The sequence below is a fragment of the Seriola dumerili genome, unplaced genomic scaffold (genome assembly GCF_002260705.1).
Source record: "Seriola dumerili isolate Sdu_G_001 unplaced genomic scaffold, Sdu_1.0 BDQW01000149.1, whole genome shotgun sequence".
NCBI lineage: Eukaryota > Metazoa > Chordata > Actinopteri > Carangiformes > Carangidae > Seriola > Seriola dumerili.
This window is the reverse complement of record NW_019174404.1, coordinates 9,165,891-9,180,831: the sequence shown is the minus strand read 5'-3', so window position 1 is coordinate 9,180,831 and position 14,941 is coordinate 9,165,891. Positions and strand designations below refer to the sequence as shown.

The 14,941-nt window shown below is 41.9% G+C and overlaps 2 protein-coding genes across 2 annotated transcripts in view; both read left to right on the top strand.

The window, feature by feature from the left end:
- The first annotated feature begins 551 nt into the window (after positions 1-551).
- LOC111226044 (transcription cofactor vestigial-like protein 2) lies at positions 552-5,021 on the top strand. Its single transcript, XM_022751126.1, has 4 exons — positions 552-703; positions 1,173-1,518; positions 3,611-4,054; positions 4,726-5,021. Exons 1-4 carry the CDS (start codon positions 617-619, stop codon positions 4,767-4,769), a joined length of 921 nt encoding a protein of 306 aa, XP_022606847.1. The 5' UTR covers positions 552-616; the 3' UTR covers positions 4,770-5,021.
- Positions 5,022-10,651: 5,630 nt separating this feature from the next.
- LOC111225856 overlaps positions 10,652-14,941 on the top strand; it is a 10,530-nt gene continuing 6,240 nt past the window's right edge. Inside the window, exons 1-8 of the mRNA XM_022750895.1 lie at positions 10,652-10,789; positions 11,183-11,287; positions 11,605-11,747; positions 11,972-12,169; positions 12,262-12,453; positions 12,789-12,954; positions 13,113-13,218; positions 13,523-13,620. Of these exons, the coding sequence (XP_022606616.1) occupies positions 11,188-11,287; positions 11,605-11,747; positions 11,972-12,169; positions 12,262-12,453; positions 12,789-12,954; positions 13,113-13,218; positions 13,523-13,620 (1,003 nt within the window). The 5' untranslated portion in view covers positions 10,652-10,789; positions 11,183-11,187. The remainder of the gene's footprint in view (positions 10,790-11,182; positions 11,288-11,604; positions 11,748-11,971; positions 12,170-12,261; positions 12,454-12,788; positions 12,955-13,112; positions 13,219-13,522; positions 13,621-14,941) is intronic.

The following is a 14,941-nucleotide window of genomic DNA, read 5'->3' as shown; positions in this document are numbered from 1 at the left end:
TCATCCAAATCTATTCTTGTAACTGGATGGCATTCTAGTTAACCCTTATTTATTTATTTATTTATTTAACCCATAATTAGTTGCAGGTTGTCCCCAGCTTTATATTTTATATTTGAATGGAAATTTTGTCACCCTTACTTTGACCTGATTTACACCTCTACATTTGTTTTACTTTTTTATAACTGTTAGCCAATTGGTAATAATCGGTTTGCATGCATGCAATCAGTAATCTCTAGATGTGATTTGTGTGTTGGTGGTAGTGGGAGTGTTGGTGGTGGTGGTGATGTGGGGGGGTGGAGGGCTGGTAAAGGTGGGAGGGGTTGACACAGAGATGTACAGGACAGGACACCCTCATGCTTGCTCCATAAACCTCACCACATTTTGCTTGCCGCAGCTGCTGTGGCGCACACACGGAGCAGAGAGGTGCGCTCTTTCTGTGGTGACTATGTCGAGTCTGGCACGGGCTTTTTCACACTAATCAGCGACCACCGAAGGAAAAAAAGAAAGAAAAGAAAACAGGAAAAAAGAAAAGAAGAAAAAAAAAACCGGGATGTTGTCGCTCTCTCTCTCAGCAAGGTCGGTTTCCACAGAACAGTGAAGACACCGCTCATTTACCATGAGCTGTTTGGATGTTATGTACCCAGCCTATGGACATTACGCACCGTACGCACCGACTGCTCCTGCTTTTATCAATAGCTTACAGGTAGGAAGTGATTAATATTTAAATATTCCCGGGATATTCCTTCTTATTCTCAGTGTTAGCGGGGGGGTGGGGGTGGGGGGGTTGAGGTGAGGCGGTGAACTGTTTGGCTAGTTTATAAGTAAAGGCAAAAGAACCGGCTGGAAAATTCGTGAAGTGTTTTAAATGTTTGCGATGGACGTATTTGTTTGATTTAGTTTCTCATTATCTATGTATCTGTATGTGCAGTGATGCTGCTTGTGTGTCTTACCGAGCACAGAAGTCTTCAGCACCCACAAAACTCCTATCTTGCCGCACGCACGCGCACACACGCACACACGCCAGTGATGCCACACACAAAGAAAAACATTATGTCAAAATGTCTCACAGACAGCTCCAGAAGTGTCCTCTGCAACACCTGTCTTAACCCTCTCCCTACCCCCCCTCCCTCCCCCCCATGCCCGCCCCCCCCCCTCCCCTCCTATCATGACAGACTCCCACAGGTCTGAGCACCACTTCTCCTCACTGCCGGGATTTTATGGACACTCCCAGGGGTCCTGAGGGGATGTCTGGGGGCCCAGGCAATGGAGGATCAACTTCCTCCTCATCTTCATCTAGCTCTTCCTCTTCCTCCTACACGCCAGCGGCTTCAAGGCCGGAGGAGGGCCCCAAGGACAAGCAGGAGGCCCCCGAGGCAGAGTACCTGACTTCTCGCTGTGTCCTCTTCACCTACTACCAGGGAGACATCAGCAGTGTGGTGGACGAACACTTCTCCAGGGCCCTCAGCTCCTACATGGATGGAGAGGGCAAACGGAGGCCGCCAGATCAACCGGGCGCAGGTATACCACACTGTCCATAAGTTAAGACTCATTTGTGCAAGTAAACAGTGCACACCTGTGCTTGTGTGAATAACGCAAACTTACAGTGATCTTGGACATTGAAAGAGCTTTTCATGTCCATAATTACAGTACGATATAGTCTCCATTAATTCTAATTCTAATTAATTCTTGAGAGATTTATCTTATCAAAACAGCAGATTGGGGCTGGCTCCACTCCATGGAGTGATGTAATGATAAACACAAATTCTTTGACTGGTGTGTGGGAACATAAAGAAAACAACCATAGTGTATTTTACAAAAACAATTATTTTTTCATAAAATAACTTAGGTACCCCATCTGAATATTATTGCACCAGTTGAACTGACTTTTTTTCAGGCCATGAAGCCTGAAAAAAGTTGGGTAAACTGAGTTTAGGTGGGTTTTTTTCTCCACTACATCCCTGCAGTTTCATAACGTCCATTTATTTACGGGAGGGCGTCGCAGTTGTCTGCGCGGCATCTTGCGCTTGCCTTTGAGACCACACTGGGTGCGCTGACAGTTCTGCAGAGCACAGCAGAGTGTCAGACAGGTGATGTGATCAGGTGACAGGACAGACGGGCTGCTTGTTGGAGCTGTTGTCCCAGGAGAGGTCAGGGCACAGGGGTCAGAGGTCATGACAGTCAGGAGCTGTAGGCAACCAAAAGGAACTTAAAAGGGGTAAATAAAAGCAAGAGAGAGCATACACACTCTTGTGTGTGGTTAAGTTAGTTTAGGCATTAATACAGACACTGCTGGGATTCATTACCTATTGTCAGTTATGATTAAGCTTTTGGAAAATGTCTTATTGACAAAAACTACAAATATTCCACAATCATTTCTCTGAAAGGCTTCAAATAATGCTTAAAATTAGAAACATTATTGGATGTTGACATTTTTTTTTGTTTTGTTGTAGCTTTCATTGTAATTGCACCAAAATGCAAAGTAAAAGTTTAGTCATCTGCAAATCTTCTGAAGACACTTAAGTCCCTTTCCCCCTGCAGATTCCCTTGGATATCCATGTAGGGCCTATAGCCTCTGCTCTCTCCCTCTCTGTGCTGTCGCTGTTAGTCTCTCTCCTAGTTCAGTCGAACGTCTTCATTTCGGCACTAACACGCACTTTCTGCCTCACAACAGATGCTATGTTTATACATGGCCGTAAGCGCACAGCCTCGCCGGCGTATCCCCTTCAAACGTCTCTGCGGCTGCCATTCTGACACTCGCTCCAGCTCTTGCCCCACAATGGTTGCTCAGTCAGTTGCCTGCCTGCTGGTCAGATTTATATATGCTGCAGTCTGTGTGATAGGGGCAGAGGGAAACACTAGCTCTCAGGGTGCCGCATGGTGTCTCTTTTCAGAGGAATATCTAAATATAAAAGTATACTTCTAAAATCATATAATAGCTCCCTGACATTCTGTCAAGGGCGAGGAGGGGGGAGGGGGGCAGTGAAAACAACAGGTGGGGGTGCAGGAGACAGAAGAGAGGGGCGGTGGCGGCGACGGGTGCTAGCACAGGGCCAGAGTTGTGTGTCTCAGTGTGTGTGTGTGTGTGTGTGTGTGTGTGTGTGTGTGTGTGTGTGCGCATGACTATGTTGTGAGACTTTCAGAAGTGCTGGGCTGACATGAGAGTGAGAGATGTCACCACAGTAAGTGATTTAAGGCTCTGTGAGCCTTGGACTGCCTCCAGGTCAGAGCGTCTGCCTTATATAGAATTCTAGGTATATAGGGACGCCTCTTTCTACCTTTCTCTCGGCCACTCTCTCTCTCTCTCTCTCTCTCTCTCTCTCTCTCTCTCTCTCCGCTAGAACGTTGTTGTGTTTATTTCTGTGTCTTGTTGGGGCTAGGGCTGTGTGACAGTATGACCCAATGGGGAAGATATCTGGGCCAGAGGGTGTAGCAGTCATGTGAGTGACATCTACATTTTAGCACAGGTTGCTCGTCTTGCACAGCTCCAGCCTTTCAGTTCGTCTATATAAATGCATTGATTCACTGCACAGTTGGGCAACAGTTCATGACTTGGCCTAAATTTGATCATTGTTTACCTTCCTTCCCCCTCTCTCCCTCCCTCCCCCTTTAGATACCCCATCACCTAGCAGCCGACGGAGCTTCCCCCCATCCTTCTGGGACAGTAACTACTCCTCGCCTCAAAGCCGCTCCCACTGTGAGACAGGGGCACCTTCCTATTCCATGGACCCATACGCATCAGGGCTGCATCCAGGCCTGCCTCATCCGCACGCTCATCCTCATCCACACGCTCATCCTCACTCCCATCCTCACCCTCCAGAGAGCTGGGGATACCAGGCCCAGGCCTATGGGCCACCGAGGCCTCTCCACGAACTGTATTCACCCTCAGCTTTGGAGCCTCACTACGGGCCCCTGCTGATGCCCACGGTGAGGCCACCTCATCTCCCTACCTTGCCAAGCCACTATGAAGTGAGCAAACTGGAACCCACTGCCTCCTGGCCCAGCCTGCTTCCTGCAGGAGACGTCAGCCAGACGCTGGCACTCAACATGGATGCAGGTACCTGCTCAACCATGTCAAGCTTTTGCAAACAGTGTTCCTTTATTTAAAGTTTGTAAGCAGTATGTAAACAAATCAAAAAATGCAAAGACTTCAGTATAGTCAAATGCTAATGGAAAAGCCAGATTATTTATGGCTAGAAAAATATGAGACAGAAATCAATTTTTTTCTTTACTGCACGTGCACGTGTTGAACGCAGCAAGAGCAGGCTTGAAATCCTCCTGTATAGATTTAGCTTTTTCTCTCTTTTAATTGCTAGAAAATTTTACCTCAGGCACTCTGAATGGTGAATATTATAATTATTTAATTAGATATAGAAGAACACATAACCTGCACTTAAACAACCGTTCACACACACACACACACACACACACACACACACACACACACACACACACACACACACACACACACACACCGCATCAACTTTCAACCCTTGTGACAGGCTACGCTCTGGAGAAAGCACGTGCACAGATGCATACACAGACACTCCCACACATGCAGACACCCACTTACAGAGACACACAAACACACACAATACATCATAATCATCACAGAAGCCCCCCCCCCACCTTTAAAACAGGATGCTTGGCAAAAGTAGGCTCCATGACAACCTGTGTTCTGTTGTTCGCTTTAGTCCTCCTCATTGTTTCTTTGTCCTTTTTTCTCAGGCCTCCAGCAGCACAAGAAAGGCAAGGAGCTGTACTGGTTCTAACGAGCCCTTCAGTCACATTGACCAGCCATTACCAGATCCAATTAGTCCCTGGACCTGCTCCGCTATTGATGCAGCGTGTCCCTTTATCCCCCCCCCCCCCTTTCCCCCACCCTCACTAACACACTGCATCCCCATCTATCCACCCCCCTCTCTCTGCTCCTGGCCTCCCCTGCCAGTATACAGCCTTGCTCCAGGTCGACGTGTGTGCACCATGGAGATAAAGCAGAGAGAGGGAGAGAGAGAAAGAGGGAGAGAGACAGAGTGTCACCGCTCATGATCGGTACCGTTGTTCTCCCCCTCTCCTCTCTCCTCCGCTCGCTCTCTCCTGCCGCTGCCGGTGCAGCACAGACCTTGGCAAGGTGTGAGCCACAGTGTGACCTGTTTGGACTGAGAAAGACAGGATCACAACAGACTTTCGCAGAGGACAGAGAGAAAGAGGGATGAATGGAGGGACAGAGGGATAAATAGCGGCAAGCAGGGATTCCCTCCAAAGTCCCTGGTTATCTCTGTCTCATGCTCTTTGTTGGTACAGTGGTTGTCATCATCCACTTATCTGCATTTCACAAATGCAACATGCAGCGATAAACAGAAGCAGCAATTATGGCGGTTTATGCTTTGTGACTGTCATCATGTGGCCTTCTTTTTTTTTTTTTTTTGGTTATTATATAATTTTGCTCTCTGAAATAAAGTGTTTCTATTTATTGGTGTTTATGTGCATTTCTAAAAATGTTTGGTTAGGCCAGTGTTCTGAAATTATTGTGGTTCAGTTTATTGTGTTTTCTAAAGACAGAGGAGATGGAGATGACCATACCATGTGTTGTTGATGGAGTTTCTCATCTATCTATGACGGAATCTTTTGCGGAGAATAAAGATCATCTCTCAAAAACATATCAAAGATTGGTTCAGTTCAACGAGAAGTTGTTTGCACTGAACAGACTCACAGATTGTGTTCATTCAATTTGATGATGTTGTTCCATTTTACTTCTTTATTTCTCTGTCATTCTTAGATGTTTTGAATGTGGACTTTCTAAATATTTTTGGGATGTTTTTTTTTTTGTGTGTGTCATTTCTCATTTTTGTGTCCAAGAAGATTGTGAAGTCAATAAATATTTTTATGGTACATTGTCACATCTCCTAAATGTTTACCCTCGCTTGACATTATAAATGAGCCACTGTTTATTCAAAAAACACTGCACAGAGGGAGGATAAATACTGATTTTAGCTTTAAGAACTGCGCCTCAATATTAAGCAAATAGAATCAGTTTGAGTTTACAAACTGATACATAGAGTGTGCTGATATTTTAGTAGCTGTGTGAATCCTAGAGACAGTAGCACAGCCAGATGTGATCAAGAATACGCTGTGTGACTGCTCTTATTTAAAAGGCCTTCCATTTGAATTCCTGCTTGCATTCACACCTTGTCACCTATAAAGTGGGAACGAGTGGTGAATGCCAGCAATGTGTAACCAGAGAAGAAGCAAGCCATCCCAGCTATGCACCAAATGTTGCTGTGTTATTGATCTGATAATTAGATTATGTGCTAAGGTATGCCAGTCTGGGCCACTGTCACAATTTAGTGGCTGTTATGTGTGACCCCCGCTAGAGAGCAGCCAACTATGTGATTGGCTCTAAGCTGAGGAAACATGTAGAGTAATGAAATTAGAAGAGTTTACCAGGGATAGCGTTCCTCTCAGTTTCCCATGCCAAGCATCTTACTGCCTTTTCACACTAGTATTGTCACTGGGCCTGAGGGTTTCCTTTTCACACTGCATCCTCCAGGATCTTCTCCATAGTTAGTATGCACCCACAGCTATTGTCACATTATGTTACTTAGTTGTCAATAGACCCTACATAGCAATTCATATTAGTCATGTTAACCATAATACTATAACAGTTTGTGTGGAGAAAACCTACTGTTACGCAAATGTAGCCATTATGGATGCTGGTGTGACATGAATTGATTGATTCTGCTTGTTGAATTAATTAGCAGACGAAGCAGCTGAACAAGTACTGCAGATTATTATTTAATAACTGACATATAATTAAATTCATGGGAACTGTGTTTACCAATGAACAGCATAAGCAAGAAATTGATGCCCTCTCCTGGTGTGATTCTAACACTGCAAAAGCCAGCTAAAAAGAGAAGGTTTTTCCCCAAACTCACTTACTCCATGATGATTGGTCCTAACAAAATCAACATATGTGCTGCTTTTACAGTAAAACTTGAATCTCTGAGATAAATAGTTTAAAGTCAAATCAACAAACATCTGACCTGTATTATCACTTAGTGCAGGCACTGCAGTTGTCAGCTGTAACATGATAATGATATGGGTTTATTAATAGTTATAAAAGTGGCCAAGCCAATGCAAACAGCTTTTTATTTTCCTCAGTGACATAACTATTAGACTGAATGAGTCTTGTAAGGTTTTCTTCCAAGGTTTTGAAAATGTGCATGTGACTGCCTGTCAATTTGGGACTTTGCAAAAAAAAAAAAAAAAAAAAAAAAAAAAAAAGCCTTTATATGTAACAAATTCCATTTGTTGACCAAAAGCAGTTCTGGAAAACCCTCTTTAACTCCCCCTTGTACTGTACTCGGATAGACGTCATTACAGGAAAGTGAGCGTTATCAGTCCCCAACATTACCAGGCATTTCCTGAGAACAGATGAGTCTCTCAGCTGTGGTGTCCATGCATTGAATCACCACTTACAGTAAGAAAAACCCCCAGTTGACCGAAATACAAATAGACAGTGGGTCATGCAACCGCCGGCCAGTGTTTCGTAGTGACATGACATAGGATGCAGACTCACATTCAGAACTGTTTGTCTGATCATTACAAAGAATCTAAACAAACATATTAAGAATCAGTTTTAGAAATGTATAATTCTTGCATTTCTGAAATTAATATGATCTTAAACTTTATATTTTCATTTTATGATACATCTTCAATAAATACTGTGAAATTCATTGTAATGTTTTTACAACCTGACAGTCAAACTGTTTACTGACTGTATAAAGCTGTATTATTTTAGATGCATTGCATAACTGTGTATTCCTTGTCCATTTCATAGGTAATGCGTCATTTCCAAAGCTATAACCTAACTGTCATGTGCAAGCTGACAGAGACAAATAAAACAATATGACATGCAACCAAAACATGTGGTACACAATATGGATGTGGTAATGGAAATCCCATAAACGTTTTTCTTTTTTCTGTGCAGTTACTTTTCTCATTTAGTTTCTGTTTTGCCTTTGCAGAACAAATAACTTGCCAGCCCCTACGCGCACACACACACACACACACACACACACACACACACAAACACACACACACACGCTCATGTCCTCGTAAACCTAAGAGTGTACTCCACACACACTCCTTTCTCAAGGCCATGTGCACAGGCGCAAGTACATGCAAGCCTTGATCTACGCACTTAGGAAGTTTTCCTTTACTTGCATTGTACTGACTCATGACTTGATCTTGTCACTTGACTGTTGTTGTAAATGGTTTATTACACAAGAAACCTCACGAACTTTATGTGCGCATAAAGCTGCACTTGACTTCTGGTTTGGAAGCAGAAACTAAAATAAGTGGGTTTTTTCATTCTGTACGCCAGCATTCCCTGACCTTTTCCATCACTATCTGCTTTTACAAAATCCCATTCACAGCACACACACCTATGTTCATTTAAAGTCAAACATTGCAAAGGTTCACACACATCCAACTGTGTTTATTATGTAGCTTGCAAACACAGAATAACCTAGTTTTAGTATGTATTTAAAAAGGGACTGACCATCATGCAAATAGCTGCCGGTCGACTGCAGAGGTGGAAACTAACTAAGTAAAAGTATTGCACTGCACAATTATGAGGTACTTTTACTTTACTTGAGTATATCCGTTTTCTACTACTCATTTATCTGACATGCTGTTGTTACTAGTTACTTTTCAGAATAAGATTTTACATTTTACAGTATAATGTGACCCCATAAAAAAAGCTGTTGGCAGTTCCGCCAAAGAGTGATTTATCCTTTCAACTTCTCAGATGGTTTCATCAAAGTAACTGTCACAAAAAAAGAACAAAGACTAGTAAAAGTCCAAAGAAACTTTACACAAATTTGTGTAGCAGTTCTTTCTTCTGTCCAACCCTATCAATCATCTCATTATGCCTCAGATTTATGTGGTGACCCTTTGGAAGGGGGTTGACTCCTAGACTGAGAACAATTGTAATAAAATAAATTAACTATAGCTCCACCAGCTACAACAGTAAAATGCTGCTTTCACATTAATGCAGGGACCATTTTTCTAAAGGACATTTGATTATTATAATATGTTGATAATACTTATGTACTTTTCCTTGAGTATGATTTTGAGAGCAGGGCTTTTACTTCTTATGGAATATTTGTACATCGTGGTAAAGTACTTCTTCCACCACTGGTCAGCTGTTTAAGTCTTTCTGTGCTTTTTGCTTTTTATAAGCCAGTTACAAGTTACTAACCCTAACAAGTCTATTGTTTTCAGTGGCAGGCAAACTATCCATAATTTTCTTACAGGGAGGATCCCAAGTATATGTACACACTACATACTGTACATATGCAGGACACTAACAAACAGACAAGCTGGAAAGAGTTCAATGACATCTGTGAACTTTTAGCTTAGCTTTCAGTTTTTACCCACTTCCCAGTGTCTTTATGGTGTGAAGAGTTGTCATGACACAAAAACCTTGTGACAGTCAGAGACACAACAGGCTGGTGAAAGCGTGAGAATTACTGCATAACTGCTGTAGAAAATGAGTGGAATGTCTTAGTTAGACATACAGTATGTAAAAAGAGTTTGAAGAATCATTTTCAGATGTGAAAGTAATTCAACTATTTTTGAAACTGAATTGAGACTCTTTTTTTTTTAATTTAATTGCTAAATAACATTTAAATTCATGTGCCCGACAATCACAGATGGGGAACATATGCAAAACAAATCAAACTTTTACAGGCAAGTTGGAAACAGGATGTGTGTAAAGACTGCACGGAAGTCTTAAATAACAGTCAATGGAAACAGTCATGAATCATATCAAATGTAGGGAAAGGTTTGATTTATCAGAAATGTGAACGTGGTTGTTTGTGTGTATGATGTACATAATACAGATATTACAGATTGGCAGGCTAATAGTATTTCACCAAATACTACTACTACTTCTATTTTCACAAACTTTTGCCACATAATTAAAAATTTGTTTGAGGCAAACAATTGCCAAACCTCAACCTATTTGTGGGAACCTTATCAGTTTGTCTCCATCTCAGATTAAACAAAGTCAATAACACATTAGTCAGATGTGGTGGTGCCTTCTAAAGAAGGAAACACTGTTTCAAATAAACACTTGATCATTCAGGTAAATCGCTCAAACAAACTTTCAATGAGTGGCTGTTCGCATGAGTGCCACCCACATTTCAAAGAAATTAAAACACCTCCACCACATTCTTACATATTTTCCAGTTTGGCATAATTTAGACAGTAAGGTTTCAACTGCAACAGGTGGGTGAAGGCACAGGTTAGCAGATACATGGTCCTGTATGTCTGTTTTTGTTTTGTTCTTTCAAAAGGAATCACTGTCACTATGTGACTGGAATCAGGGCAGTGGAGGGAACACAAAATCCCAACAGTGGTTTTTCACACGAAGGCATCACATTAACAAACACATAGCCTGCGTTCCGTCTTTGTGTGACTATCTAAGCAACAGACTGCTGAGTAACTGATCAGCAATTCGTCATTTTGCTGACGCTGGAAAATACATCTCCTAAAAGAATTGCATCATGAGAACTTCTCATAATGTATAAAGCCCTCATTCCCTATTTCAGTGATTGACACTCACTCTTTTTCTCTGTGACTTTATGAGCTGCTGACAGCCACATGACTGGACATACCGCAAGTCATAACTGTACACAACTATATAAGAACGGCTCTTTGCCACAGCCCTGCATCACCTACAGCTAGTTACAGCTCAGATTTCACTACATCGACATCGGGGCAGGTAAGCAGCTGCAGCACAGATAGAGACACACACACACACACATGCACACGCACACGCACACGCCCAAACACACACACACACACACACACACACACACACACACACACACGCCCAAACAAACAAGATGAGCACACACACTTCCTGTTGTGCAGGTGCACTAATGCAAAGAAGAAATAGAGACTCATAAAGATGAGAAAGGGTTGTTGGGGGGTAGACAGTAGATTCAAAGGAACCAGGAAACAAAGCTGATGCTGTGGTAGTGTACATGAAACAACCAACGTCAGGAAAAAAAACGTTTCTGAAACCAAGCTGAAGTGAAAGAGTTTAGTCACAACCTGTATTGTTTCCTGCAAGTCACAAGGGATCTCTTTGCCTTTGCTGGTTGTGTCTCAGTCAGGATGAAGGTGCTGTTGTTTGCTGCTGCTGTTCTGGCCGTGGCCAGCTGTGCTAGCATCTCCCTGGAAGACCTGGAGTTCCACGCCTGGAAACTCAAGTTTGGTGAGGCAGTGGAGATTCTTGTCTGACTGTTTTCTTTTATTATGGTCTTTTATCTTGTACAGCAGATATTGTGTGGTTGTCTGTAAAGATATTATCTATTGGGCCTCAATTTGGAGAGAAATATGTTCTCCTTTACACATAACCACACATTTAAATGTCAAAAGTGATTTGTAATATGCCTACATGTTCAGACGCTTACAGTTTGTCAGCTAATAAAAGCAAAACTCTTAAATGGAAAAGTATTTAACTGATTCATAATCTATCACTGACCTTTTTTCTCTGTTCTCTACCTGAATATTTCCGTCTCTAACTGGCAGGAAGGTCCTACCACTCTCCATCAGAGGAGGCTCAACGCAAGCAAATCTGGCTCAACAACCGCAGACTAGTACTAGTACACAATATTATGGCCGACCAGGGCATCAAGTCCTATCGCCTTGGCATGACCTACTTTGCTGACATGGTACGTACAAAAAAAAAAACAAACAAAAAAAAACAACAAAAAAAAGAAAACAGATATGTGGCTGTTTCTGCCATGATTTCGCCTTGACCTTTCACCACTTGTTGAATTTATGGACTAAATGCCACCAGAGTCGTTTGGTTGCTGGCAGCTTGTAAAGAGAGAAGGGGGCATTTTGGATGAAGACCCTATTAAGTGACGCTCTGAATTTTCTCCCTCCTCACTAGGATAATGAAGAGTACAAACGCCTGATTTCCCAAGGCTGCCTGGGCATCTTCAACGCGTCTATGCCTCGCCATGGCTCTGCCTTCCTCCTGTTGCCTGAAGTCACTGACCTGCCAAGCTCTGTTGACTGGAGGGACAAGGGATACGTCACTGATGTCAAGGATCAGAAGCAGTGTGGCTCCTGCTGGGCTTTCAGCACAGTATGTAAAACTTCACGCTGTTTCAGTAATACAGGCTTCATGCACTTTGAACAAATGTTTTCTGGTAACAAATCCATTCATTCCTCTTCCAGACTGGCTCTCTGGAGGGTCAGAACTTCAGGAAGACAGGGAAGCTGGTGTCCCTGAGTGAGCAGCAGCTGGTTGACTGCTCTGGTGACTATGGCAACATGGGCTGCATGGGCGGCTTGATGGACAACGCCTTCCGGTACATCAAAGCCAACGGAGGTATTGATACAGAGGACTCCTACCCTTATGAAGCTGAGGTAAAGTCATAATTTCTAAATACAGCTACTGCATACAATCTTAAAACAACTATCTGACATTATCATGCTGAAAAAAACTGAGTTGGAACAAGTTTGTGTTGATTGAATATGAATCTTATATGTGGGTCCTGCGGTATACTGCCATCTTGTGGACACAATGTATTGTACAACTAAACCCAGACCTTCAGTACAAAGCCAATAACCTCACTATAAACTTAAACCTAAGAAGAAGTAAATCTTTTGAGAATATAGCACTTCAAAAATGTCCTGTTCTTTGATTTACACTCATGATGGTAAATCCTTTGGTAAATAACAAAATATCCTCTCTGAATTAGGATGGGGAGTGCCGTTTCAACCCTGCTACTATTGGTGCCAAATGCACAGGCTACGTTGATGTGAAACAAGGTGATGAAGATGCCCTGAAGGAGGCTGTGGCAACCATCGGACCTGTGTCTGTGGGCATTGATGCTTCTCAATCGTCCTTCCAGCTCTACGAATCAGGTAAACAGTCTTAAGCACTATGTTGTTTCTGCCAGATAATATCCTCAAACACTAGAGGAAATTAGAAATACACTTCTTTTTTAACATAGCCATGTGTCTGTCTAATCTGTGTGTGTGTGTGTGTGTGTGTGTGTGTATGTGTGTGTGTGTGTTTCTAGGAGTGTATGATGAACCAGAGTGCAGCAGCACAGAGTTGGACCATGGTGTATTGGCTGTGGGATACGGCAGTGAGAACGGTCAGGACTACTGGCTGGTCAAGAACAGGTAAATACCCATAGAGTTTAAATAGTGGGCTGCTCTCCTGCTAACAGTCAGTGAGCAGTGTTAACAGCCGACACAGCGAGCTAAGTCAAGACACCTTATTTATAGCTGCATAAATGAAGTGAAATCCGCCAGGATGTTGTCAGCTTCTAAAATTCTCATGTCATTAGTAGTTATTACAATCGTGTCACTTCTGTTAGAATACAGGACATGTTTTCTCTAAATGCTGCTGTAGTTTCTGTGGAGACAGTGATTCTGTTTTGTATACAGCAGCAGAATACAGTTGGTAATATATGTGTTTCTGTAGCTGGGGTCTACAGTGGGGCGACAAAGGCTACATCATGATGACCAGGAACAAACACAACCAGTGTGGCATTGCTACTGCAGCCAGCTACCCCCTGGTCTGAGCAGGTGAGAACAAACTCCTGACAGTGTGTGTGTATATGTGTGTGTGTGTTTATTGTCCATTAACTGGTTGTTCTTCCTGATTATCTCATTTCCAGGCCCAGGACTTTCCTCAGTGAGGAGGAGAACAGTGACACATAATTTACTTTAATTTCGTAAAGAAACTGAGTTATGGAACAAAATGTTCTATTGTTGTTGGGTGCGAGTGAGTGGGGTGTAATCTGGCAGTCTCTCTGTGCCCTGGTGCACTTTTAATATCATAATTTTTTATGACGATTGTAAATAAATGTAAAGAAATGAAATGTTTTACACTAAGAAATAAAACATTTACTCTATGCGTTTGTTATTATGTTGCTTTTAATTGTTCACTTTATCTTACTGTGGCTCTGCTAATGTTCTGTGGCTTCTAAATATTGTTCTTTAGTCATTAAAGTTTGTTTCCATGACACAGAAGTGAGGCTGCTAAACATACAACAATAATAAATATGTTAATATGTTACTTATACTTGTTAAAGACATGTCGGCTCGAGGTGCAAGTCAACACTTTTTAACTCATTTACTCAGAGTCTCTCAGCCTCATTTGAGATCTCATGACCTCTTCTGTAACAATTACAGTTGTTCATGTGCCATGTGACTGATATGGCTCAATTCTATTTGTAAGGGTGTGTGATCAGCAAGTGAATAATATGTGTTATTATTTATGTACACTCTGTTGCTTTAGACAAATATAATGTAGATGTATTAATGAGAAATTCAATTTATTTGTTTATACTAAAAACATTATCACAGCACAGGTAGTACTGGTGACATTTTTGTAAGCAAAAAGTATATTGCTAAGAAAAATCTCTCTTGGTGCAAATATGCATATATGCAAACCACAACAGGTACTGATGTGGCTTGCTGCTGCAGTATGCAAATGTACAGGATCAGTCTTGCAGCTGGTGCAAGGAAATTATTGTATTAGGTAAAAAAAAAGAAAAAAGAAAGGCTAAAAAGTCCAAAAAGTCCAAGTCAACATAAACTGTGTGAGGAGATTAAAGTGTCTCCCATCATTGACTCATTTTCCAAATTGTATATTTGCATGATTTATAAAAATTATATAAATTTCAATCTCATCAAGAATCTCAGTGTACATGAACTTCAATCAATTCTTATGTGTTTAACAATATACAGTATTGTGCTCTGTGCAGAAATATATAAAAAGGGCTTTTAACCTTACCAATATACTTTATTCATCATTTTTCAGATGTGTGCATCAAGTTGGGTGAGAACTTGAGAACTTGCTTGAGGACAAGTTAAACATTTATAGATAAAATGTTTT